Source organism: Apostichopus japonicus, chromosome 2 (genome assembly GCF_037975245.1).
Source record: "Apostichopus japonicus isolate 1M-3 chromosome 2, ASM3797524v1, whole genome shotgun sequence".
Lineage (NCBI taxonomy): Eukaryota > Metazoa > Echinodermata > Holothuroidea > Aspidochirotida > Stichopodidae > Apostichopus > Apostichopus japonicus.
In genome coordinates this window covers 1,624,134-1,651,839 of record NC_092562.1, presented here as the reverse complement: position 1 = coordinate 1,651,839, position 27,706 = coordinate 1,624,134, and the positions used below count along the sequence as shown (strand labels likewise).

Sequence of the window (27,706 nt, the reverse complement as noted above, 5' to 3'; positions counted from 1 at the left end):
TGAGCTCATTATTAATTGCAAAAAAATGATTAAAATTGGCAACCGACATGGGGGCATATATTCAACAAGTTTAAATTTGTATTACTTTTTCATTTTATTTGGCATCTCTAATCTGTTAAGACTATGTACCCTTAAGAAAAATAATTAAATTTGTAGGCTCTTTCTATTTAAAATGGGATTCAATTTTAGGGTTTCTCTTTCTAATTTAATTTTTTGGTTTGAAATGGGAAAAAAAGAAAAGAAAATGGTTTGGTCCGCATTGTATTCGATCAAATGAAGGACAATGCTGTTTTAACTAATATTTCATCATTTATTGATAAACTGTGGTCAACTCTTATTCTCTAAGAATTCAACAAACATCATGAACAATCTCTACAAACTTTCCCCTGAATAATTTTAAATTCATAGCAGAAACTTTCACACTCTTTCTGTTTTGGACATTGTACTGTTTGATCTTCAGTAGTTTTGATTCTCCTACTCTTTCGTTTTGAATTTAAATAATTAATTATGCCTTGCTGTTCTTGCTTATTCTGGACCTAGCATACAGTCTACACAAAACTAATGGTTACTTTACAAGGATCAACTTTACTGTATGTGTGGGAGATAATCATTTTTTTTTCTTTCAGTTCTGATAATTTCTCCAAACTGTATGTTGACAATAAATACAATAGAATTTCAAGGGGATACAAACCTTGAACCATTATTGTTAGCTTACTTGAATGAGATCTCTATGAAGTCACAACTGCCCTTAAACAGCTAAGGAACATTTTGCTCCATTTTTGAGATATCCCAAATTTCATTCATTAATTCATTCATTTATTTGTTTCTTCACAATATAAATACAGAGAAGTTAAAACTAAGTGACAAAACATATCAACAACAGGGAAAATTGTGAAAGGAAGCACTCCAAAAAACCCAGAGGGCTTGTCTCGTAGAGCTCTCCCATAAGTAAATAGAGAGAACAATACAAGAAATTTAAAAGTAATTAAACAGCTTCAGTATTTTTCTGATTCAGCAATTGCAAAATCCAATCATTTTTTTTTGTGTACAGAAAATAAACATTCTAATAAAGGAAGAAAATCATAAAAAACATGAAGCACATGTATGTGGCTTGAAGATGTAATATTTAGATTTGATCAAATCTTCCACCTCGTTTGTGAAGGAACATGTTAAATTTGTGATAACTCCCAAATAGAACAATATTATCCCCAGGGCTAGCTGTTTTTGAGAGTGTTGTTCATGACATTAACCTCTATCATGTCATGGTTGGGATAAGCATCTCCTTTAAGGAAAAAGGAAGGCTTATTCAGTATGTACCACTTCATCGAACATTTGAGGAACACTCTATGTTTTTTCTCCAATTCACGAAACATTTCTTAAATTATTCAGATTATTTGGTACCAAGATGGAGGCTGGTGTAGCACGACGGACGGATGCCGAGTCATTCCACCCGGGGATCTATACCGTCAATACCACTCCCACCGATGCACGCTTTTAGTGTCTTGCATGACCTAATTCTTACATCGCTCTCAGAGATTGTGTGAGCTCTAATTGGTCATTGATTCATTAAACTTTAAAATACTGTTCTAATTTACATTTCCCACGCAAAAACAGAGAGAAGTTCGGGTCTAATTTGTGAGCCCAAAAAAAAAAAAAATCACACTTCTAACATCGCCAAATTGTCAAAGTGCATCGGGACTCATTACAAATACAAAATATTAAGGCATGCATACGAAATGAAGATCGTTTTCTAATTCCCGAGCAAGAGCAATTAATTAATCTGGCATATTCGATGACTTCTCGGCAACAGGATACTCCGATATTGTCAAGATGGATCTGAGTGAGCCGGACGAACTTTCCTGGAAGTTCAAAAACCCTCCGCTCTGACATCATGACAGGTAGTATGAATTTTAAACGAGCGTGGAGTGTCTCCAGTGACGTCTTAATTGATAATATCGACATTCATCTTGCTTTCGATGGGAATTAAGTCGAGCGTAGTCTGTTGGTCTAGCTTAGATCCACATTTGTTACAGGAAAAGTACACTTGTTTGGTGAAACAGGAGGGATACAGAGGGTGACGACAATACAGGTTTGAATATGATCAGACTTACTTCGTTGATAAGTATATTCTTGGACTGATTATAGTCGAATGGTTTTAAAAGAACAAAAGTTAAATGTACGCAAGGGAAATATCCGTTCCACGGAAAGGAGTTCGGGCTTTACATTTTCATGAACAATGGATTGATCTAAATAAGAAAAAAAGTACAAGCTCTTAGGTTAAAACATGTCAGGGACATAAAATTTTCAGGTATTAAGTCATTTCAGGAAATTAAGCAAAATAATTCTTCCACACTGTTTACAACTAAAATTGAAGGACAGTGACAGAGTTAATGTAAAGTGTGAAAAGCTAATTCAATGCCAATTCCATTAAGCATTTAATGATGGATGTTGGAACCGAGCATGTTGAGTTATCAATATGATCTGAGTAAACTACAATAGGTTTCTCTATTGTTTTCTCATTTACACAATGAAAATTATAAATATACAAATGACAATAGAAAGATCTTGTAAATTTTAAGCCAGTTGCAGGTAGTTTGGAAATTGGAACAGCACAATGAAGCTCTATGTTAAAACTAGCTTAAATACAATATAAACCAGTTCAAACAATCGAATTAGGTTTAGTTCACCATTCGAGCCAGTTTGAACTAGTTAAGAATGGAACGACAAAAGCCAGTTCAAACTAGTTTTATATGTACAAAGGAAAGTGGAAACAGTGTGTCCAACAGATCTACCTTAAAACCAGTACAAATAGGTATTAAAGAATATTCAAGCCAGATCAGTATGGAAAAAATATAATGTAAGCGATTAAATTAGTTCAAATACAATGTATACCAGTTGAAAATCAACCTGAAATAATTGTTGAACCAATTGAAATGGCTAAGAATCGTTCATTTCAAGCCTGTGTGAAACATTTTAGAATTTAATGGCGAAAGCCAATTCCAGATGGTTTCAAGTCTGTAGTCTAGCAGAACTGGAATTGAAACCAAACTGAAAATCCGGAAAAATTCTGATCAAGCTGGATCATGGAAGCAGTTTGGAATAATATAACGAAGCCTAACTAATTTTACATACAAAGAAATCCAGTTGAGATCAGTCAGATTATAAATAGATGTACAATAAAAACAATTGACGTCATTAAAACAAGAGACAGCTGTCACCAGTATAAAGACTGACATTGCAATCTAATTGAGAGCAAATTAACATAATTACAGAAGCATTTCCCAGAATGGAGACATGAAAAAGAACAGTTCAATATATATGCCACAAAAATTTGTAACAATTATTCAGTTAAAGATCAGACTGTTGTATCTAAATTGGAAGGTTGACATTTTTACTAGGCAAGGCAGTCTTCCTGGAGCCTTCAGACAAGCGTGTGCTGAACACAAAAGCCATGGCCGCTGTGGCACTGGCACAGTCAGATGATCCATCAATCTTTTGAATCATTTACAAGTAAAAAAGACTTTTTCTTTCTTTTGTCAAAACAATGACTTAAACATAACCTTGTCTGAGTCAAGCTCAGCTCATACAACATTTATACTCCTGACTATATATATCCAGCACAATCCATCAATCAATCATAATTTTCTTAAATTAAGCCAACTGTGTTGTTCAGCCAACTCTGATGTGGCGCACACAACACACATCACAACAACTGTGTGTATACATGTATATATAACTGATGAATACTCTGGTTGCTTTGTCCAATGTCAATGGACAATATGATTGTCCTGCATGTCAATCTTCTACTATGATGTATTGTTACTTTAAAGGAAATAAAGTGACATTTGAAACTTTATCCAGTTCCTCCATGCTGGCAAGTGGAAACTAATTTTTCCTCAAAATTATGTGAAAAGACCAAAATTAAATCACCTTTTGATGTAAGGTCTTCTCAAATTATTCAACGTTGTGGCCCAAAGTTATCTTACATACTGTTTTGACCAGGAGAAGACATGGTAAGGGTCAGTGTACCTATGACATACATAATTGTGTAACCTTGGTCCTCCAAAATTGCACCAGAAACAATGTAATGAAGCAATAAATAAAAGTTTTGCCAAAATGTTTTTTTTTTTTAAATAAATACAGTCACAAAATAGGACTGCATTGGAATAGTTGCAGCCATATAAGATTGCTTTATAGTTTGATGCTCAGAGGTGTAACCAACTATAAATATATGGCAAACTTTATGGCTTTTCCAGTCATTATGGTGAGGAACAGTTCCTGTCCAGAGCAACAATACATGCATTTCACCTACAATCTAAATGCATGATTCCTCTCCAACAAACTTTAGTTCTGTTTGCCTATTCATTGGAGCTAAGCTAGAAAATCTCAACAGTGATACATGTTTGAGTAGCACTTGATTGCCTGCTGAGTTTAATGGTATTGCCCTGTATGAATCTACAACCCAGACGAGATGACCATGCATACATCAGTAGGGTACCTGCTATATTACAGCGTTATTGTCACGTCTGATAAAACTCGGAAACATTAAGCAGGCCTGAGTCACTCATGAATGTTCTGGGTAACAAAGCATTCATGAACAGAAAGAGACATTCTTTGTTACCAGATGGTTGAACGGACGCGCACAAAGTTGAACACATATATTAAGGTATGCAGGAAATCCATTAATTTCAAACATATTTGCAGCACTGACAGTATAGAATCTATGCAAAGCTTGTCAATGGCTGCATGATCATGTGCTATCTTCCACATCATACAAGTCATCTGCATAAAAGAAATTTGACTGACTTTTGCTAACACAGAACACAGAAAGCATCCTGATGTAAGGCACCAATAGACTCATCAAATATACAAACTTTAGTTAGGATTATTTCTGAACTTAGAATATGTCCAAAATATGATAATAATTATTATATGTTGTCTAAAAAAGACATCAAATTTCTCCAAAAAAACTTTACTTTGTTTTTAATGACCCTGAGGCTTTGAAGAAAGGCTAAGATTATTAATGACAGAATTGATAGGGCACTGAAGCGGATAAGATTCAGCAGTTTAATAGTCAAATTGATGATATTTAAATATTTTTAAAACTTTTTGCCCAGTAGAGTTTAAGTGTTCAGTGTTGTACGTTTGACAAGAAATGTCAAAATCTGGAAACATAGGGAAAAATACATATGCAAACTAATTCATTAATATCCATAAAAAAGCCTGTACCAAAATAGCATACATGTGCAAATTAAAACTTAACAACAACCAACTGCCCTCCATAACGATCATTGTTACAATATTATCACTCAACCTGTGTGACATTCAGCTTTGTATTATTCGTGCATTTACTTCCTTGGCTCTATTCATAACTCACAGTGGTACAGGGGGGTCTTATTAGCTGAAATGGTTAAAATTAATAACAGGAAAAGTGCTATGTCAGGAAACTCATATTAAAACTTTTCATATTCCATTTTGAGAAAACTACCGCTCATATTAATACAGCCACGGCTTCCTTAAACTCGGAGTAAATTACATCTTCCACAATCGCAGACCGGCCAGAAAATTCAACCAATGCAATCAGCCGAGCTGACTCCTCGAGGCGGGAAAGAAAGAGAAGATCGCAGAGACGCTCGACTCTCTTTCGCGAGTATCGAGAAGATCAGCAACAGGTGAACTGCACTTATCCGCCAGGACCGGGTCCTATTATTTATAGAAATCAACTAATTGCATCGTTTCTACGGAATCGTCACCTCTCCTTACCTACGAGCACCTCTCAGACACTCACACATGAATAAAATGATGCCACAAGTTTAGCGTCTTACCTGAATGTATGAATCTAGGTCGCTGGACGGAATACTCCCCAAAACTTGGAAGGTGACCGAGACCACCGAGGAATCCAGGTGACAGTACTGTGACTGGAACTTCTCGACTACTTTAAAATCGCTGTGGAAGGAAGGGAAAATTAAGGTCACTGTTAAAAGCAAATCGGTTAAATGGTTTAATGCTCAATGAATATTCATGTTTGAATACATTGGATAGCTGATTATCATGTGAGTGGAGGTTAAAGAAGACAACTTAACAAAGACAGAAAATAAAGGGGACAAAAAGTACGTACCGTAGGGTGAATTTAGATCGATTAAACTATAGTGACAATCAATATAAATTTATATACATATACAAGCGGCACGGTGGGAAAAAAAAAATTCTGCATCATGTATATTTTAGCTAAGTTTTAAAGTTAAACTTGACATTTCCCGTACAAAATTCATGCAACAGCAATTGATGTACGGTAGGAATTTTCGCTGCATGACACTGACAACATGAGAAATTGGATCTTTGAAGGGTCAAAACTAACATATTTGTAACAAGAAATAATCCTTTGTAAAATGGCAATAAATGGCAAAACCTGATCATGGACTTTTGATGACTCTTTTGGAATGGGTTGTTTTGAGACTGTCGTTGTGTGTGTATTTTTTTCTGTATTGGTGCATAACTCAATAAACTAGAAAGAAAAAACTTTGCCACTGTGGAAGTGTTCCCTCTTTCCCTTGAATTCATGTTATTGATATAGCCTATTTTCTGATGCTTTACTTGGAGCTTTCTGGTCACTTTCCACTCTTTTTTCCTATTTGAAACTAGGAATTTACAGTAAATTCTTTATCCAATATTTTCTTCCTCTTGTCAAACCTGGCTTGTAGTACTATCTATATGGCTGCGAGGTGCCACCATCTACACGTGGTCCCTGCTGCCCACCTGGGGGCGTTGGGAAGTCTCAGGGGGGCGCTAAAGGGTACACAGTGGGTGGGGGCATTGGCACTGATTTGGGGGTCCCTGACGATTACGACACAACACTGCAGCGATTTAGGGTACAATAAGCCATCCAGGGGGTCTGGGAACAAAAAAATTACTATTGTTGCGAGAAAAATTCATCATCTTGAAGGGAATGTAGGCTATTGTTTAATTCCTACATGCATATCTTCGGACAGTCTGATTGCTCGCTTGAGCGGCAGACTATGAACGGTAAGTCGAGGGGAGGGGGTAGGGGGACTTGGGACAGTTCAAGATGGTCGAAGGGGGTGGTCGTCTAAAAAAGTTTAAGAAACACTGGTCTACACTAAAGAAAATTACTAGAATGCCGACAACACTTTTACTTTTAATAACATCGGATTCATACATACGGTATACCTGAAGTTATAATTACGGTAGAATTTACTGTCAAGCATTCCCAAGAAATTTCCTGCACTCGCTATTCGGTTGCCAACTTGCCATACAAGTCAGGCCATATGTCAATAGACAGTTAGGATTCAAGTAGGAGAAATTTTACTATAACTATCTTTACAATCTAAACTTATTTATTGAATATTAATTAAGACAAAGATGGTCGCATATTACTATTCTAAAACTTCGGCAAACACCCTGTTTACACAGTTACTTCTGTCAATTGATTATGAGGACTCCTCTTGCCTATTAACAATTTATATTAGTTTTATTATTCCATAAATATTGATTTGCAATGTTTGCTTTTCTCTATTTTTCACCCCTAGTTTTTGACAATGGATCAGGGACTTAAGGTTCTATCTTTCATAATACACATAATACAGAAGCTTTTATATAAAATACCAGTGACGAACATTCATGAATCTATTCATATTTTGATGCACTCACTTTCAAAGTAGAATAAGAAAAATTAAAATTTTAGAGAAAAACAAATCCTTCTCCTGTAGTTATATATTTATGACATCACACTTGGTTGTCTCAAGTTCACATCTGCTACAAACCATATATGAAGTTCAAATGATCACATCTCAAAAAAACGGCACATTAAGTTTTAATAAAAATTTCAGCATGCATTCGTCTTGAACTTGACAAAAGTGATTTACATCTAAACTACTCTCAAGAATACTGGCTACAATTGCAGCTTAAATCCTCAGCAAAAAAATTCATATTTAATATTCACAAGCTATGAGATCACATGAAAAACACAAAACACACATTAAATTGGGTTTTAACCCGCAACTCTGATGCTTACAATATTGTAAAATTAAACTTATGTCATGCTGTGCGTGGGGCTTTTACCATCATAGATACTACAATTTTTATTTAATTATACCAACAAAACACTCACAGATTTTCAGCACAGTTAGTTTTAAGCTGAAGATTGAATTGAATTTTGCCATCATCAAAATTTTGCAACAGATTTTTTCACTTTTTATAAACAAAATTCAACAAAATATAATTAGATATATTATTCTGGAAATGAAAAACAAGAGCCCCAGCCTGAATATATTAGGAATTGTTTTGTAGAAGTGTAAAGCAAAAACATTAAATATGGAAAAGAGCAAGCACCACCAACGATGAAGTAATTAATTTACATCTCAAAATAATCAGGATGGTAATTAATGGTATGGCTCCAGTCATAGTCTAGTTGATCAACTTTAATTATGTCACCCATGGTCAATTGCCTGATGCATTTTGGCTGGGACAACAATCATATTTATTTGGGAAATGACAAACATATTTATTTGAGGGAATGGCAAAATAAAAGCTGGTATGTTATAGCCCATTTTCCAAAAGATACAGTACATAAGAGTGGTCAATGAATACTAGGTATCACACAGATTTACAAATAAACATACGGTCAAATTTAATATTAAATTAAAATAAAAATAAAGTCTAAAAATGCTTCATAATATAATCTTAGTCCAAGAGTGGTCAATCGATACTAGGTATTACTCAGGTTTACAAAATAAAAAAAATTACAGATTGAATATTAAATTAATATTGACAAGTTTAAAAATGCTTCATAATATTATCCTAGTGCAAAGGTCAAAGTTAGTAACCTTTCTCATCAAACTAGACTAAAACAAAACAAAAAGTGCTTTCTTTGCCAAACCTGAAGCTGATTTAACATGTGAAAAAGGGTTAATGGGACATTCTGATGGCACATATCTTAGCCTTGACATTCAAAACATTTGAAATGTTTGCTAAAACAGCTGTAATGTGTGCTCTCCTTGTTTAGAATCTCATTAAAAAGTCACAATTGGTTCAAAATGATTTGTTATTCCCTGACAAATCTGTTGTGTTTTCTCTCCTTTTCTGCTACATTTCTTGGTTTCTTGGTATTACGTCTGAACTTATTATTGTCTAAACCAGGGGTGGGCTACCTTTTTGAATGAATGGGCCAGATATATGAGGGAAAAATTGACTGGGCCGCACCTAACCAACGACCTCCGAGGACTTTCAAGCAATAGGTGTGTGTACTTAATCTGTAGTCACAAAAACAAGTCAATACAGTACAGTTGATAATTAATGGGGATAATATGCCTTCCTGACAGCATCATAAGTGCCGATAAAATCAAAGCAGCTAGCTCGTTTTTTGTGATGATGTATAATATATTGATTGTTTTTCTTTTTCTTGAGACATCTCACAGGCCGCAAAAAAATAACTGGAGGGCCGCATGTGGCCCGCGGGCCGTAGATTGCCCACCCCAGGTCTAAACATATCTTTTTACTGTAACGAGAGGTCCATGGTGACAATGTCACCACCAGGTAGTTCCCATGGATTCGTCCTCCAGGTCGTTGTCAGAGTTGTAAAAGACTGTATTTATATAGAACGCATCATTTGTGTCAAACTGACCGAGTTACCGAATATTAACAGCTTCAATGATTCTAACATACATACATAAAAAATAAAATGTGACTCGCGAAGCAATAACATTTATTTGGTGATATGGGTCCCTTAAGCCTTTATAAAAGTTCACCTTCCTTTTGTTTTCCAATTTTCAGTCGTAAATGAATATAAACGACTTTGCCTTCCTATAACTGACTAAAGATAGGAGCTAATCCATGTTATGAGAACAATCGACTGTTCGCAAAGGTCGGTGTACTCCAGTACATGCAACAAATGAGGTAGTTCCAAAAAGGAACAACTTCCCTATAATAATAAACATTTTTCTCATATATATATATATATATATATATATCTTTGCAAAGGTCTGTGTCTGTAGCATTGTGACACCAAAATGAACAAGGTACGTATGAGGTAAACCTAGCAGGCAAGTTTACACTAGGCACTGGTTCACTGTCCTCAAAGGATGTCATAAAAACAATGTTTATTTGCTCAGGAGGACGAGTTGTGAAACAATCTTTTTTGCCGTAATGATTTCACCAGGCTTCTATGATCCATCATAATTCCAGAGCATTGGCTACAGTTCTCATTAACTGTAATAGCGGACGGAGAGCCGATTAAGTTAAGTAACCATCGGCATATACGAGGGCAGACGGTTTTCTTCGGGGTGAAGGAAGAGGGTAATTAGAGAATGGAGCAAATTCGTTATCTGGATTTTTGAATAATAAAGTGATTTTGCGAGGCGTCCACGATCCTCTGACAATACATGGTACACCCAGCTCTCATTAATTTGTGTAATAAAGCTTATGTAAACAGTACTGATTCTCCTTGATAATGGCTGGTTTGGGGGCGGGGGGGGCAGGCAATTTTCTTTGGGGGTGTAGGAACAGGGTTAACTGAGAATGAGAGAAACTTCACTATCTTGACTCTTGAAATATTAATAAAGTGATGTTGCCAGGCAACCATTGAGGCACATGTTAGTTCTCATTAACCATTGAGGCACATATTGAGGCAACCATTGACGCACATATTAGTTCTCATTAATGATAACAACAACTACACTACTGGCTTGACTGTTTCGAGGGCAGGAAGTTTACTATGGTGGGAGGGGGTGGAGGAGAGGGGGAGGGGGGTTAGAAATCTTTCTTGTCTTGCTTTTGAATCATAAGTGATTATTACAAGAGATTGAAGGAAAAAAGAAGAAATGAAGGTGGAGATTAAATCGACCTCAATCTATCCACATAATCAGTGACGCCATACTTGTCCTATGTTCAGCCATTACACTGTACAAGCCTACATATATGTTCAATGGACTATTATTATGACCGAGAATTAATGTTTCTAAAAGCCAACCAACGCACTTCCCCGACACAATGTGACGTAACCCAACTCGGCCGTTGCGATCCACTCTTGGATAATGTCATCAAGACACGTAATTCTTTCACCTGACCCTCACACACCGTATTGTTTCTTTGAAGTACCCCATCAATAAACACAACACTCGTGATGAAATCTTTGTTCTTAAATCATGCCACCAGAATGACCCTCAAAATCGCAAATTAAATCAAAATCATACAAAGGTGAACAGCTTTACCTGATCTCTTTGGTAGCATCGTAAGCATGGAGGTCTAAGATTTTCTGCAGATCAACCCTGAAAAGTTGAGAGAATGTTGAATATAATGGCATATTAAATATAGATATATCAACACAAGCAAGTGACCAAAGGCTAGAACACTTAGAGCACACAGTTGCATTTGCAGTATATTAAGTTAAATTCTCATTATTAAACACAACTGGACACTAACTAATTATGGTCAGTTTTCTTGTATTTTGGGTCACATGGTCAGATATTTCGAAGCCTCTGTCATCTCCATTAAAGCATCACTAGAAGCCTAGAATTACTAACACTATAAATACATTTCAAGCACAGGCACAGATCTATCACCCTCACCTCCCTTTTCATACAAAAACTTGGGGCTGAAGTCTTTACTTTCATTAAACTTCAAAACTAGACAGATGCTAGAATAAAAAATTTCATGCCTTACTAAGATAAGAAAAAAAAAGAAGAAGAATGGTGAGGAAAATAGATAAAGGATTATATAAATTGCAAGGAAACTCTTGCTACCTAGATATTATTTGAAAGAATAAATATAGGATTATGAATCAAACATGAAAACTGGTGCACATCATGAGCCAACTGTTATAAATGGGCAGCACCATGTAATCTGTGGAGAGTATTTTTGCACATTAAATGTAAACAAACACCAGGAATCAAAGAAAACAAACACAGGGCATAATAAATTTGCTGTTTTAAATTCCGTTAGTTAATAACCAATGTTTTCTCAGAAAACAATACATCATAAACGATACCAAAACTTGGAAGCGTAATCAGACGAGGAAAATCAAAATAAGCACTGGTTACAAAACGCAGCAAAAAAACCTCCCTCGTTCGGGAAATGATCTCAACAAAGAATTTCCCTGACAGATTGTTATCATTACATCAGCTTCCTTAATCTGCCATTTATCCTTTTCAAAATAAAGAAAGATAAAACCAGATATTTTCTTTTCAGGCTCAAATTTTCACAGGAATGATAATTTCAGGTTCTGAGATTCATCATCTTTCCCATCCCACAAACTCTTCTTTCCAAATAAACATTGGCTTAAATAGACACACTGTATACAAGGTGTCAGGTTACGGGAGGACAAGCTCTACTCTGCTGTGACTGGATGTTGACGGGTAGCGAAGTTACTGCAATGATGGGAAATTTGAAAAAACTCCATAGATATATGTATGGAGTTTTTCAAGCTTTCGAGATCCGGCTTTAGGAATCACAAATGATTTTCGAGTTGGTTAGCATCATGTTTGATCTCTAGAGTAAGGCAAAATATGTCACCAAAACAAAACTAGTATTATTCGATACAGGTGACATACGCCTACAGTGGAATTAAGACCTTCCTTACCGGTTTCGAACCTCTGGACATACAATCAGCGTCCATAGCATTTTATAGCAAGAAATATTTTAACAACTGCCTTGCTTGTTTTGTTTGTAAATTAAATCAATTGAACCACTTGAAAACTTTCCATTTGTTGCCCTTTTTCTTCTTTTTCTATAACTCGAGACCTACAGCAAACAGAGTTTTATAGCATAATGGCTTTCTGCTTTTATACTAAAACAAAAGAGAATGCCTAGTATTACAAAGAAACACATGATCGCTTAACCATAATTATCAACTACACATGCCACTCAACACTTCATTTGCATTTCATTTGCATAATAAAAGTGAAAGAATCTCTTACTCTACTATGGTACCATGAGTAGGTCAATAGTATTAAATATTCAATTTCATTGGTAATTATTCAAGAAGAGGTCTCTTTTGAAACATTTGTTCAAAGTTTCAAGTCAAGCTAACTGTTGTAAGCACCTTAACTGATGTCTTTTCAACAGTATGTTTCATCGTCAAACTTCCTTTTATTTGCATAGTTAAAGTCAAAGAATCTCTTACTCTACTACAGTACCATGAGTAGGTCAATAGTATTAAATATACAATTTCCTTGGTAATTATTCAAAAAGAAGAGGCCTTTTATAAACATATGTTGCAAGTTTCAAGTCAAGCTAACTGATGTGAGCACCTTAACTGATGTCTTCTCTAAAGTATGTTTCATCGTCAAATGGCAAAACCTGCCCGTATGAACTGGTCAATCATCCAGGGTGTCAGTTAGCAACTTCATCCAGGCATGGTAGCAGCTTTTCACACTGCCGTGTGTAAATTCAATTCATAGATGGCTGAACAATGCGGATCACACACATCAGGACCTATATGATGGCGCTCTCTGTTAAAAATATGCTGGAGAGTCCAATTAGGAATATGACTAACTTATTGTTTTTCTTCATTATATTAATTAACACTGAAACCTGACAACTCAAGCTAAGGAATAACCTTTTTTGCATGAAATGTTGGTAAAAAATTGATGAGGGGAAAAAAAAACACATGAATAATGAAGACACTGGTTAATAAACTGGCTTTGTCATCTCTCCTTGATCCTTGAGTGGTCGTCATAACCCCCGATAACTCTCCCCCCCCCCCCCCCCGAATGGAACACTGAATGTTCAGACTAACTTTCCTGCTGCTCAGGGTGGGTTTTTCCCCATCATTTACTTTATCATGTAAGCTGTAGATAAAACAAATTGTAGGGTTTACTTCTCGTTTTTCAAAAAAGAGAACACTTACTTTGCTTTAACTGTATGCATGACCTCAGCCAAGGTGTTGATTTTTCTGTAAGATAAGAAGAAAAAAAAAGTAAAAGGATAAATTTATAAGGTGTTGATTCAAAGTGTAAGTGCACACATTAATGAAAATTATTTGTAAACCTTTGAGAGTACTCTAAAGCTACATATTGTTTGTGATGTTCAATAGATTCCCTTACCCCCCTACACCCCCCTCCCCTCATGAAAGCCTTAACTTCCCGCTACTATAACCCCCACCTTCTATCATTGGAATTTATCAGGGTCATCAATCTGGAGGGCAATCAAAGCCCTATCAAACTGAAGAAGAATTTACAATACTGTCACAGATATTTAAGCTCAGAATTTTCTGCCCGGCCAGTAAGAGTTTCTGTTTATTAGCCGCCTGGAAATCACAATTCATTATCGTTAATAAATCATACATGTGACTCTTTGTGCTCAATTACTATAAATCATTAATTTGTTACCAAATTAATCATCTCTCCAAAACTCATATCTCTAACGACTGTCTTTGTAACGTTCTTTCGACAGAAAAATTATTGTCAAAATAATATATTTTCTGCTGCCATGGGAAATGATATAAACAGAGAAGCTGGGATGAGTTAGAGGGCAGCATGCATAAATACTTAAAGCAGTAATTGTATCTTTTCGAACGGGATGATGACATGTTGGCTGACTTTTGGTTTCAAGTGTTTCTGGTAAATTTTAAGTTTTGAATCAAACGTGTTAGAGTAGCAGCTCCCTGGTCTTACCCTGTGAATACTTGTCCAACCATGGCCACCTACGACCCCCACAGACAAGCATACATGTATAATATATTAACTATTAAACCTGTACTACAAATATTATACTAAAAAAATGTTGTTCTACGCATCAATGTAAAATCAGAATATGGAATGTGTAGATCGCTCAGTAGCCTCTTAGGGTGCTTCTTAAAAGTTGGATAATTCAGAAATCAGTTGTGTTTTTGTTGAACAAGTAACTGTTTGTCGCCAAGAACCACATTTGTTGATTGCATGCCATCCCTGGTAAAATGATGGGGTAATTTACCTAGAGAATGAACATCCTTTGTAAAACAAAATACAATTCTGCCATTTTATTCTCTGCTCTCTTTCCTTTCAATGTAGATTGAATTCATGGGCCATATTTTTTGCATTTTTGAAAGGTGAAATGGAAGATATTAATCCTCAGTTTTGGAAATACGATAAGGTGTGGCACTCCCTCTTTCACATTTGCTTTGCAGCAGCTAGCTCCATTGAAACAATATCTGCTGGAGTCTTGTCAGTAATATATTATATACATATAAATATTTACAGTATTAAAAGAACTGAACTACCGAGTCCAGTCAAGAAGCTTTCACTCTGCTAACTGGTGTAATGATAAAGGATGCTCATTTAGAAGCTAAATAACTATAGTTATACTACCCAGTCCAGACTTGAAACTGTACTCTGCTCACTTGTGTAATGATAAAGGATGCTCATTTAGAAGCCCGAGAGCTATAGTGATACTAACGAGTCCAGACCTGAAGTTATGTTAAAGGATGCTCATTAGGATCCAGAGAACTACAGTTATTCTACCCAGTCCAGACTTGAAGCTGTACTTTGCTCACTGGTGTTATGATAAAGGATGCTCGGAAACCAGATAACCTTACATACTATCACTGCGTAACCGAAGATCACCGTCAAATTCGATTGACAGACTGCTCTTCAAATATTGTAAAGTGAATGATAATTTAGATTCTAACTGACAATCAAGAAATTATTTGGCAAAATATTCGTCACGATACCTACAAACCTTGACAGCACAAAATTGTCAAACAAAGTTTTAGTTTAACACAGGTATGAGTTGTGTTCAATAATAATCAATAATCAATACATCCTGATAACAAGAGGATTGTAGTTCTGTCGATTTGCTTCCTTTAGAAAGGACTTGTAAAAGGTCATGCTCTCTTCTAAGTATGGAAGAGACACGATTAATTTATTCCCATATTTGTTGTTAATACATATCATGATGTTCATAGTACATTTGTACTTTACTCCTCTCTCACCCGTCCCTCTCACCCGTCCCTCTCACCCGTCCCTCTACCCCGTCCCTCTACCCCGTCCCTCTACCTGTGTCTCTACCCGTCTCTCTACCCGTCTTCTACCCATATCTCTACCCATCTCCTCCCATATCATGCAACTTTGGATCTACCTAACCCTGCCAAAATACTCTGCTCAAAATTCTCTTATCAAATGACAAGAATTAAAAATATAATTCAAACTTTACAAGGACATGTTTTAGTAAGTAGTTATTATTTATATTGTACTTGAAAAACAAGACAAACATACTTAGGCAATAGCAATGCTTAATTTTGCTTTAAAAGGAGCTTAAACACTCTACAAGGGATCCAAGGTATTGAGAAGAGGGGTATATATCAAAAAGCAGGACGGATATAGAAACATTTACCTGTACTTAATTAAGTCTATATCAATTGAATACCACATGCCATAGGTACATTTCTGCCTCAAGATAACAATATCTTGTAAATGAAAATAGGCTTTGCTAGTGCTTCTCAATTTATGTTTCCCAGGTGAGCATTTGGAAAGTAAGTTGAGTTATTCTCAACAAACACTGTTACCTTGCCGAAAGTGATCGTCGTACACTTATAAACAAAACAATGTTGTTTCAACGAGGATGTGTCGTTCATTTGTTCTAGGTAATTAGAGGGGATCTGTAAATTTTCGCCGTCTACCCAAACGCAACCCAAATGATGTTTCTTAAAAGCTTCAATAATATCGCAAAGATCAACGATCGAATGCAGAAGCTGTTCGTTTACTTTCGGTTGCATTCTCTGCCGTTAAAAGTCACCAGAATAACACAGCCTGACAAAACTGTAATAAATAACCCCTTGATGGGATTTGGCACACGTACCGTATGTGGTCGTCTGTTTGCATAAGAACATCTTTGTCAACGAGATCCACTTTATTGAGAAGTACTAAATCAGCGAGGGCGACTTGTCTGATGGTTTAAGAGAGAATGATATCCAGGGATTGACACAACAAGAGGTTCTCGGGTGAACAAAAAAAAAAAGGTGCAAAATTAACATTTATTGAGTGCAGTCAGTCCCTTTTGTTGGCAATAACTTCTTTAACGATCAATGACACACTTAAACCGAAACTAGTTCATTGCTATAATGTCTCAATAATTGTTTAAAAACGTGAAAAAAAGTAAGTCTGTTACATTGCAAACATCACCTGGACACGGTTATTACACTTTCATGTACTTGAAAAATCTGAGGGCTCAAAACAAGACTACGTAGCAATGTTTGACCTCTGGTTAGTGCAAACAACTCTGATCTCTAGGTATTAAAGCTCTACTCATAACTGCATAGAAGATAGGCAGAGGGGTTAGGCGGAAGACAAAATTCCCATCCTTATTGAATATTTTAAATTAGTCGGTTACAGCTAGCAAGTTTTTCAATTTTTTTTTCAATTTACTGGTCAAATCCTGTCTGCCTACCCTCCTTTTTGTTGAGTTATTTTAATTGATAAAACAAAAGGATTAACATTAAGGCCTGCACTATTAAAGGAGTCAAGTTAAGCCATCCTGAGTTAAGCCATAAAGGAACATTCCAGAGGTTTTATTTTACAGGTGAAAATCTTAAAATCCAAGAATAGCAATATAGGATCATTACTAGCATTCATTTTTTATTTAATGACTATAAAATATCACGACTAATCTTCTATAAGCCATCCTTTAAAGTATCAATCAATGATCTAGTTAGATCTGTTACAAAAAAATATATATATTTGCACATTTTTGGTACTCTTAAGCTTTGGTGTATGTCATAATGCTTCAACCTTATGTAAATGAAACATTAATCTGTACATATCATACAAATAAAGCCAACAATTCAAGTTGCAATTAATCTGATCACCTGCTCAAACCTATTTCACGTTGGCTGAGCAGACAGTTTTCAGTGGTAGTTGGCGCTATTCACAAATACATAGTAACTCTGAGTAATTACAGACTGAACTGTTTCCAAATCCCAAGTTTGGGGGGGAATTTTACAGATACAAACATAGATCCAGCAACATTTTTCATTTTCCTGCAGAGATATTTAATTAAGTGACTTGGTAGTATTAAGTGTTGTCTACAACCAATCACTATATTTGTAAATTGCATTAGCATGAATATTCATGAATTGCCTCTTTTGGGATAAGAAAAGCAGCTGTTTTTGTTGCAATTATGTTACTAATTTTTGTATATCATTTCAATCCTATCATCTCATGACGATGCCGGTCATTTCCTTGCCTATAATGTTGATAATTTTTTTATGACTGATATCAAAGGATGACTTAATGTATAAATTTAATTTTGATATGTTTTAGAGATGATTGAAAATTGTTGCTGTCAGTCCAGGTTGTATTTCAATTCCACTTTTAATATATGAAAAATGACCCTTTAGACATGTGAAGTTTTTAAATCAAAACGGCTGGATTATCTAGCCTAACACACAGAGCAACAGGTCAGTTCCTCAGATACAACACAAAAATTTAATAGGAAAAGATAACACAGCCTCAGAAACATGTTTACAAACCATTACAAATTTGTCAAAAGGGCTAACTCGTGTCTAACAGTTATCGTCAATTTAGCCTTAAAGGAGCAGTCCAGAGATGAATCATACTTAAAAGGTGACTATCTTGAAAACAACAAAAGCTACCAAACAAAACTAACACTCAATCTTATCTTTTCTTGAAGAGAGATAAATTCTGCCGAAGGTCACCTTTAAAATGTAATAACAATTTCTGGATACAAGGAAAAATTCACTTCTTGCTATTAACTGTATGAAGTTGGAAGATTTCCTATAGCTTGCACAATCATAATCTTATTTGGAGTAATACTCTGTAGTTTCTGTAAAAAAAAACAAATTGTCAAGAATGGCCAACCATAATCTCAAAGACGGGGAATAATTTTAGTGTTCAAATTTTACGTAGCAGTTTTGAAGACTCAGAATTTGGTCTCATTACCAAATACTATGATTCAACATGTAAGAAAAAAAAGTGCTAATTGTATATCTTTGCACTTCTAGATCAAACAGTTTGACCATTCTGCATAGCATTTTACTATGCAATACTGGATAAATTTATCCCCTGAAGAGGTGCATCAATTTCATTTTGCATAGGATTTTACTATGCAATAATGGATAAATTTATCCCATGAAGAGGTGCATCAATTTCATTTTGCATAGGATTTTACTATGCAATAATGGATAAATTTATCCCCAGAAAGAGGTGCATTAATAGCATTTTGTTATGCAATATTGGATAAATTTATCCCCAGAAAGAGGTGCATTAATAGCATTTTGCTATGCAATATTGGATAAATTTATCCCCTGAAAGAGGTGCATTAATAGCATTTTACTATGCAATAATGGATAAATTTATCCCCTGAAGAGGTGCATCAATTTCATTTTGCATAGGATTTTACTATGCAATAATGGATAAATTTATCCCCAGAAAGAGGTGCATTAATAGCATTTTGTTATGCAATATTGGATAAATTTATCCCCTGAAAGAGGTGCATTAATAGCATTTTGCTATGCAATATTGGATAAATTTATCCCCTGAAAGAGGTGCATTAATAGCATTTTGCTATGCAATATTGGATAAATTTATCCCCTGAAAGAGGTGCATTAATAGCATTTTGCTATGCAATATTGGATAAATTTATCCCCTTAAAGAGGTGCATTAATAGCATTTTGCTATGCAATATTGGATAAATTTATCCCCAGAAAGAGGTGCATTAATAGCATTTTGCTATGCAATATTGGATAAATTTATCCCCTGAAAGAGGTGCATTAATAGCATTTTGCTATGCAAAATTGGATAAATTTATCCCCTGAAAGAGGTGCATTAATAGCATTTTGCTATGCAATATTGGATAAATTTATCCCCTGAAAGAGGTGCATAAATAGCATTTTGCTATGCAATATTGGATAAATTTATCCCCTGAAAGAGGTGCATTAATAGCATTTTGCTATGCAATATTGGATAAATTTATCCCCTGAAAGAGGTGCATTAATAGCATTTTGCTATGCAATATTGGGTAAATTTATCCCCTGAAAGAGGTGCATTAATAGCATTTTGCTATGCAATATTGGATAAATTTATCCCTTGAAAGAGGTGCATTAATTGTACATGTCAGGTGATAGTCCTACCTAATCTGAATCACACTTCATACTAATAACGCAATGGATTCACATACCTGACAGATTCATTTATCACTTTGTCTGCTTTTTCTTCCAGCATCTGATTCAGTGCATATTTAGCGTCCACCACAGTAACAATACCTACAAAACAGAACAAAGGAAGATAATAGATGTATGAGGTCATCGATATTGGCCTCAAAGCTTACAAGGATAAAATTTCGGAATGTTTTCAAAATACCTTTCTTGGAGATTCTGCTTTTTCCAAAGTTTCCCCATAGATTGAGGATTAGATAAATAAATGTTTGACGCATCTTTCGTGCACAACTGTATAACCTGTTAACTCCGCTCATGTTGTACAACTATTTCGCCTCGTTGTAAACACATGATACATCTATGCAAACTCATTTACGCCTGTGTAAAATCATTATGTGTCTATGTAAAATCATTATATATCTATGCAAACTCACTATACAACCATGTTAACTCATTATTTGTCCATGTAAACTCATTATTTGTCCATGTAAATCATTATACAATATACGTCCATGTAAACTCAATATATGTCTATGTAAAATCATTATACAGTAAACTCGCCCTATGCATTGCTGTAAAACCATTACGTCATCATGTAATCTCAGTATAAGCTGTAAAACACTTAGGAGTCATGTTGCTCCATGGCTACATTAAAGATTTCTTCTATGTTATGCGACGTAAAGTTATTCAACTACTATGCTGTTACTATGCAGTGTTACTGTTCAATGTTGTTTTGCAGTGTAAGATCATCTTACAGCATAAACTAATTTTGCTATGTAAATTCATGTTGCGTAAACTTTCCAGCTGATTTTTGGATGCGTCTCCACTACACCAACCACACCTGAAAAAGAAATGGTGGGTTTTGAATGTCATAAACAGTGCGAGGAACCCACGGAATGAAATTGGTGGTGAAACCGTCCCGCATTGAGCTGGCCTGCACTACCAGTACAACCATGGAGTCGCTATTCTGAATCTAAACTGCCAGCTTGTATGATATAGTAAATGTTGTACCGGGCGGGGAGTTGTTATTCGGTAAATACATCTGCCATCCAGGTCACAAAATTTTGCAATCTGTTTAGTTTTGACCACAACTTCCATTGTTCCTTGATTGATCAAAGCAGCTAACTATTCATCATATCTTTTTTAAGTAACCGATAGATAATTCAACACGACCCCTGAAGGAATCAGGGTTTGATCCAATTTAAAAATCAACCTAAGGTATTAACTGAAGCAACAACAACAGGAGTTTTACAGAAAAAACTTGAGAAATTAAAAGAAGTTTATGAGGGACAGCACAAACATTGCACGTCAATAATTTTCACAAATTGTTGGACACCAAAAAGGAGTGTTTTCTCAAGGAAGAAAAGAGATGAAATACAAACAGAGAGACCAGTCGGCATTTGTTTCTTAGTTTGTTAAGATTTTATGAATTATGAAGACAACAGCTATGTTAGATGGGAAATCCAAGATATCAGGATTCTTCAGTAATTTTACAAACCTGTCAACTTTAAAACCAAAATGAGAGAACAAGGATACAATGTCACAGTAAGTGAAGAAACTGAACTTACCATCTAGGTAAATATCACATCCCAGCTCTTCATCCAACCAAAATATGGAAGCAATCGGACCTGAAGGGTTGTCAAATGGAAAAAAAATAATGTTGTCAAAATAGTCTGAAAAACTTAATTAAACTATAAAATTTCTTTATGAATTTAAAGAAAAGAAGCCTAGGATGCAATTAATGTGTTAAATGTAATCTCTACTGTTTCCTTTTCAATAGTTCTATCTACATACTTAATACAAATTTATGCTTTTCACATTAGTATAGCATTGCAAGACGGTTCCCTCCATCCACAAGTGAGGGAAATGTAATTATGACATCAGGGAGCCCTCAATAACACTGATTACGCGACAATTCAATAGCAGTCAGTGTATTATTAGCAAAGGAACAGGACCCAAAAAAGTTGCACCAAAATATTTGCACATCGTGGTTGGAAAAGCAAACATCATAGCAAACATCATCATAGCAAAAGCAAAACGTCATTACAAACATGTGTGATCCTTTCATCTTCCCCGGAAACCATTATCAAGTCCCACCAATTAACTTAACAAATGTCAAAGGTGATTAGATTTTCCTCGGAAGAATTGCTCAAATAACATCATGGTACACATACCTGGATCTGCCAGTCCAGTGGTCTCCAGTAAAATGTAATCAAATCGTCCCTTTTTCTCCATCAATTTCTCTATGGCTTGGATTCCGCTGTCTCTGTGGAAAAGAGAAGAAAAACTAGATAGTCTTGATGATTGCTATATCAAAGATATAGTTAATGTATCAGAGAATCCTATTAATGTATCAAAAATTTACTAAAATTCTTTAGATTAAAGTAGTATGAAATACCAGCTCTTCCAAATACATTTTCAACAAGAATGAAAATGAGAATGAAACAAAACAACATAGTTTTAGCTACATTATTCCTTGCACAATCAGGTCAACATACTTCCTTGACTATGAAAGGATTGAAAAATTCTGGTTTCTATCAGAGTGGCTGATATCAAGTGTAACACCAAACCTGTCAACTTTAAAGGTCACCATACCACAATGCAATTTCAATTGTGAAAACTGTGGGTGAAATTTGACTGAGTATCTAGGGATCAAGATCAAAATCTTCTTGACATATGAAACAAAGGGGGAAAAGAAGTGTATTACTTTTAACACACCATTTCTTAAAGTTATCATACACAAAACATGAGAACTGAGAGGTTATAAATATGCTTATTTCATTAGGCAACTCAGGATTTGTTCTACCTATAGGGATGAGCTGTACACAGACACCTGTAAGGTAAAGAGGTAGAGTCAAAGTATTGCCTTACTTCACAGAGCAACAGAGGCAGCCATTTCTCAGCTCTAGCCATTCTTCATAGAGTTCCCCTGTCTGGCCCATGGCCATGGAACTTTCCACTGCGCTGCCTACGGGAGGACAGAGAAAGGCAATGGTTAGAGGATAAGAAAACAAAAGAACAACAAAGGAAAACAAAGAACAACAATGCAATCCATTGTGAATGTCTAAAGAATGTCACATGGTAGGCAAGACTCTTTACATCATAGTTGGTGATAACATCAGCTGATATTACAACTTACTTCATTCACATATATTGTCATGTTAAAGTTAATGATAAGACTATAAACTTTGTTTTGTTATGTATAGAACAAAACACCCAAGAAAACTATTCATGTATTGTAAATGCACTGTAAGTAGTGATATCATTTCAGACTACAGTAGGCCTTAGTGCTTGGTGTACTGATGATCATTCATCGAAGTTTTAGTACTCTTTTGAAAGGCTGAGCAACCTGTTTTGTGACAGTGTCTTCAGAGGTTAGGTAAATGGATATGAACTGGAAATAGTTGTTCTTCAAAGTATCTTACAAAAAACACACACACACATTTTGTTGGTGTTCAATTAACATCAAAAGGGAACTTCAATATGGGTCACATTACAAGCAGATTAAAATCATTTCCCAACTTAAATGCAAAACACATCTTTTCAAAAGTTTTGACAGGTATCTATTAATTGTCTTTAAAGCAGCAGTTTGCGTCCTTTTCTATGATTTTTCTCAACCTCACTGACTCCACTATGCCATAACGACATACATATCTAGCTTATCTATTTAAATCTTACTTCATATGATGGCATAAAAGTCGAAAAATTTGCAACTTTCAACTTTGTTTTTCTCCAAGATATTTACCGTTAGAACCCAATAAACCTCGCCCATAATGTGAATATTTAAACACTACGAATGTCATTGACCAATAGGCCTATGTAATACAACACCATGCTTTACTTGTGTACAGTCTATATGGCAGTTGTACCAGGGAGTTCCATACATCTCCCTGGTTGTACAAACGCAAAGTCTTGAATCTATTTTTAGCAACGGCTCATAACTAAACCTGCATCTCTGATTGGTTGAATTCAAACTAGTGGGTTTGGCGGAACTGTATGCGATTAATTTTAACTGTGGAATTTGTCGAGGACACTCTTCTCATTATCTGCAAATATCCTTAATTACTCGCCAATTAACGTTGTTGGCAGGAAAAAAACTTGGCTAATATCTTAGTTTGCTGTTTTGTGATTGATATATGTAAAAAAAAATCGATGGACATGTCAAGAAAGTAGAACACTGCGACCAAACGCAAAATGCTGCTTTAATGCACATCACCATACAGGTGTTCATAGTTTCTTCAAACATTTATTTGATTTCCTGGCAAATAATATAAATTAATTTATTAATAAATTATAGATGAATATCAAACAAGACTACCAAAGTTTCTTATAAAATTGCCCAAATTGTGTAAACTATGCAAATTTTAAGAAAATAATATTTTTCTTCAATATTTCTATAGGAGTCAAGTTAGGCAGAGGTATTTTATTTATTTATTTGTTTGCCACAAAAGTACAAAGTGGAGGAAGTCTTCCATAAAGCTTAAAAGCTTAACAATGTGGAACACTCCCTGAAGAAAGAAAAGAAAAGAAAAGAAAAAACAAAATATATATATGTGTATGAATACATACATAGATATAAGTACAAATTAAATGTTCAATATATATATATATAGTAATTACATACTGGTATAATTTAGTTTTAGTCAGTAACTAGCTATTATTTCCTTACAAAGGAAGGTATTAAGGAATCTGTGTGTTACATTCTTTAGCAAAGTTCATAGTTAATAGTTATATCTAAATTTAAATGATTAAACCAGGAAGAACTCATGCCAGGAATAATGTGAGTCAAATATTTTGATGTGTAAAGTATGTTTTATTTCCTTCATAAATAATCCTTCTCCTAGATTTCCTTCAAGCTCAAATGAGCACAAAACATGAACAAATTGCTAGAAAGTTATCACAAAAAGAACTCACCCGAGCCAAATTCATTTAATATTACTGCTATCTTCTTGTTATGTTGTTCAGTCAATATGTAATTTAACAAAGTTGTTTTACCAGCACCTGGAAATAAATATAAATAAAAACTGTTACAATTATTGTAATCTTAATTGATCTCAGGGACTTTACCAGCATGTCTTTGAAACTCAGAGGCAGAATATCTGTAAGAAATGACAATGTTAAGGAAACTAAAAATCCTCTGACTGAGAAGTGGAGAGAAATTTTTAAGTACAAAGAAATTAAGAAGTAGTTAAAATGTTACCTAAATATCCAGTAATGATTGTGACTGGAATTTTGCGAGCAGGAGTTGTGTCTGAGGAGACTAAATCAGGGCAATCTTCATCAGAGCTCTCCGCCATTTTGAAGAAACACTTCTTATGTTTTGTTTGTCACTTAGAAAGCCTGTAAACCAACAATAAGAAAGTGGATTAGTCAATCCATGTATCCCTTACATTGACACACAAATGCAAATAATTTTCACAAATACCATTAGTAATCTTAGCTTGGTCTTCATTTCCATTTAATGATCCCAAATACTTTTGAATGTCAGTAAATTTCCCAAGTTGTGACCAAATACAAACAAATATGTTAATCAAATCTAGCTCTAAGTACTGTAATTAAATCTGATACTAGCGTATTGCGCACTGATATGTTTCTATGATTGTTCGTTTTCATTGTGGATGATGGATTATAACTAGGGAGGGGTGAGGTTAGCTTAAATTGTAAATTGGCATTTTTGTGAAACAAATATAAGACAGGGCATTAACTTAGTCTTGTTGTTGGCAATTACAAACACAAAGTCAAGTTAGGTAATGTCTAGACCAAGCTACTTAGGTTAGGATAGGGTAGTAGCTTAGAAACTTTTATACAAGATTTAAAATGGAATTATGCCTAGGCCTAGGTCAATGGAACAGATCACTATTTGATTTACCATTAAATGTTTTTTTTCAGCTCCTTAACATGGAAGATAAGTTTGTTCTTTCTACGCACTGTCAATCAGCCAACAGCGCGGATAAGGCTAGTGATTAGGCACCTGTATTTAAATGATTGTTCAAGTTTACATATGTAGTGTGCCAAAGAGTAAGACTAGTAATGGTACTAGTTTCACGAAAAACAAAATTTGCTGTTTGACTTTGAGTCATTCTCAAAATTTAATGAGGTTAACGGTTAGACGTTTGTGCACGAATCATCTTATTTCTATCTTTATAAATAAATATTTGATTTCTTTTATCACAACTCATTACAATCAGACCTGCTCTTTGTCGGGATTGTCACAGAACTTCAAAGTTGTCAATATGCCGAGCAACGGGAGCAAGTGAATGCACAATAAATAAATTTGAACCATTGACTATTTTGGTGTTGCAAATTTTAGATAACCTTTTCAGGTGGTGTATACATCACCCAAGATATCCCCAGGGCACGTAAACCAAACAACGTAACTGTTTTGCTCTCAGCCCTAGTCCCCTTACATCCAGACTGTTAGAAAGTGGACACATGATCTCAGCCAAAGATATTTTACTTTTTACTGGCAGAGAGCTGCCACGCCCGGATCAAGAAGCTCCGTGATTATAGCAAAGACTATTTTCCTTGGTAGTATAGAGAGATTTGGTTCTAGCTAGAAATAATGGAGGGACATTGTCGGGGCGGAGGATACGTGCCCTCCCAGTGTTTATGACAAACCGGAAAATATTCACTTGAAAGAGCAGATTTTTCTTGGTTATCATGAAGTGTACGCCTATATTCCTACCGCTCTTTTAGTTTGTAATTGAAAATGTGCCCCTTTGTTGCAAAATTAATATCGCAATTAAAAAGGGGCTAATAATTGTTGAAACATTATCAGAAAAAAAGTGACTAAAATGTGCCGTAGTGTTAAGAAACTGGAGTTTGTGGTATGAAACGCACTGAGGATCCATTTTGTGGAACGAACTTTGTGTTTTCCCCTCAAATGAACAGTTAGTCACAATTTACCAACTCTATAGCTACTAGGTGATATGTTGGCTCATCGCCAGAGAAATTCCCACAGCTGCTCCTTCCAGTTACAGCAAAAGTGGGTAAGCATTGTCCGGGTAATTTATATAAGTCCCCAAACCTCACATATTTCCCTTCACCAATAATTTGCTCAACAAAGTTAGGAGAGGAAGAACTATGACCTGTGACATTGGGCTCTGACCATTTACCTATATATGACGTCATAATTGTTATATACTCAACATCCCATGTACAGCCAGTTTGCGCCACACCCTTTCTTCTTCTTCTTTTTGCAACATTTTGGCAAAGTTGAACTTTTAACGTCCAGTAAGCATGCAGCCTATTTGACATTTGACAATTTTTTGTCTACATGGGTTTGAAGGTTTCGGTCATTAAAAGATTCCGGCACATGTCACACATTGCCAAGAAGTAGCATTTTGTCCAGTGTATGCATATACTGGACAAAATGCTACTTCTTGGCAATGTGTGACGTTATGATGTGATAAGTTACGAAGGCATTACATCATCCCATGACCAGGTATCAGATCCACCAAGCCGAAAGGCCTAACAGCTTTGGAGGAATTTATGGCGCACTTTTTTGCTAACACTGAACATACACACAAGCAAACATACATGCAGACATATTCATTGTGGTTACCCCAACCCCCGAAATGGTCATTCAATACCTTCAGTATCATT

At 35.3% G+C, this 27,706-nt stretch overlaps 1 protein-coding gene across 2 annotated transcripts in view; it reads right to left on the bottom strand.

Moving 5' to 3' along the window:
* The window catches only part of LOC139973508 (zinc-regulated GTPase metalloprotein activator 1A-like), a 96,627-nt gene extending 70,194 nt beyond the window's left edge, over positions 1–26,433 (bottom strand). The window contains exons 1-11 of one of the 2 annotated variants that reach the window (XM_071980250.1): positions 26,292–26,433; positions 25,302–25,441; positions 25,016–25,102; positions 22,973–23,069; positions 22,276–22,367; positions 21,670–21,729; positions 20,125–20,209; positions 16,789–16,875; positions 13,862–13,906; positions 11,226–11,282; positions 5,826–5,946 (exon numbers count right to left, since the gene is read on the bottom strand). In XM_071980250.1, coding sequence (XP_071836351.1) covers positions 5,826–5,946; positions 11,226–11,282; positions 13,862–13,906; positions 16,789–16,875; positions 20,125–20,209; positions 21,670–21,729; positions 22,276–22,367; positions 22,973–23,069; positions 25,016–25,102; positions 25,302–25,398 — 828 coding nt within the window. In that variant the 5' untranslated portion in view covers positions 25,399–25,441; positions 26,292–26,433. The remainder of the gene's footprint in view (positions 1–5,825; positions 5,947–11,225; positions 11,283–13,861; positions 13,907–16,788; positions 16,876–20,124; positions 20,210–21,669; positions 21,730–22,275; positions 22,368–22,972; positions 23,070–25,015; positions 25,103–25,301; positions 25,442–26,291) is intronic. The other variant, XM_071980241.1, reaches the window with a different exon arrangement.
* Between the last annotated feature and the right edge of the window lie 1,273 nt (positions 26,434–27,706).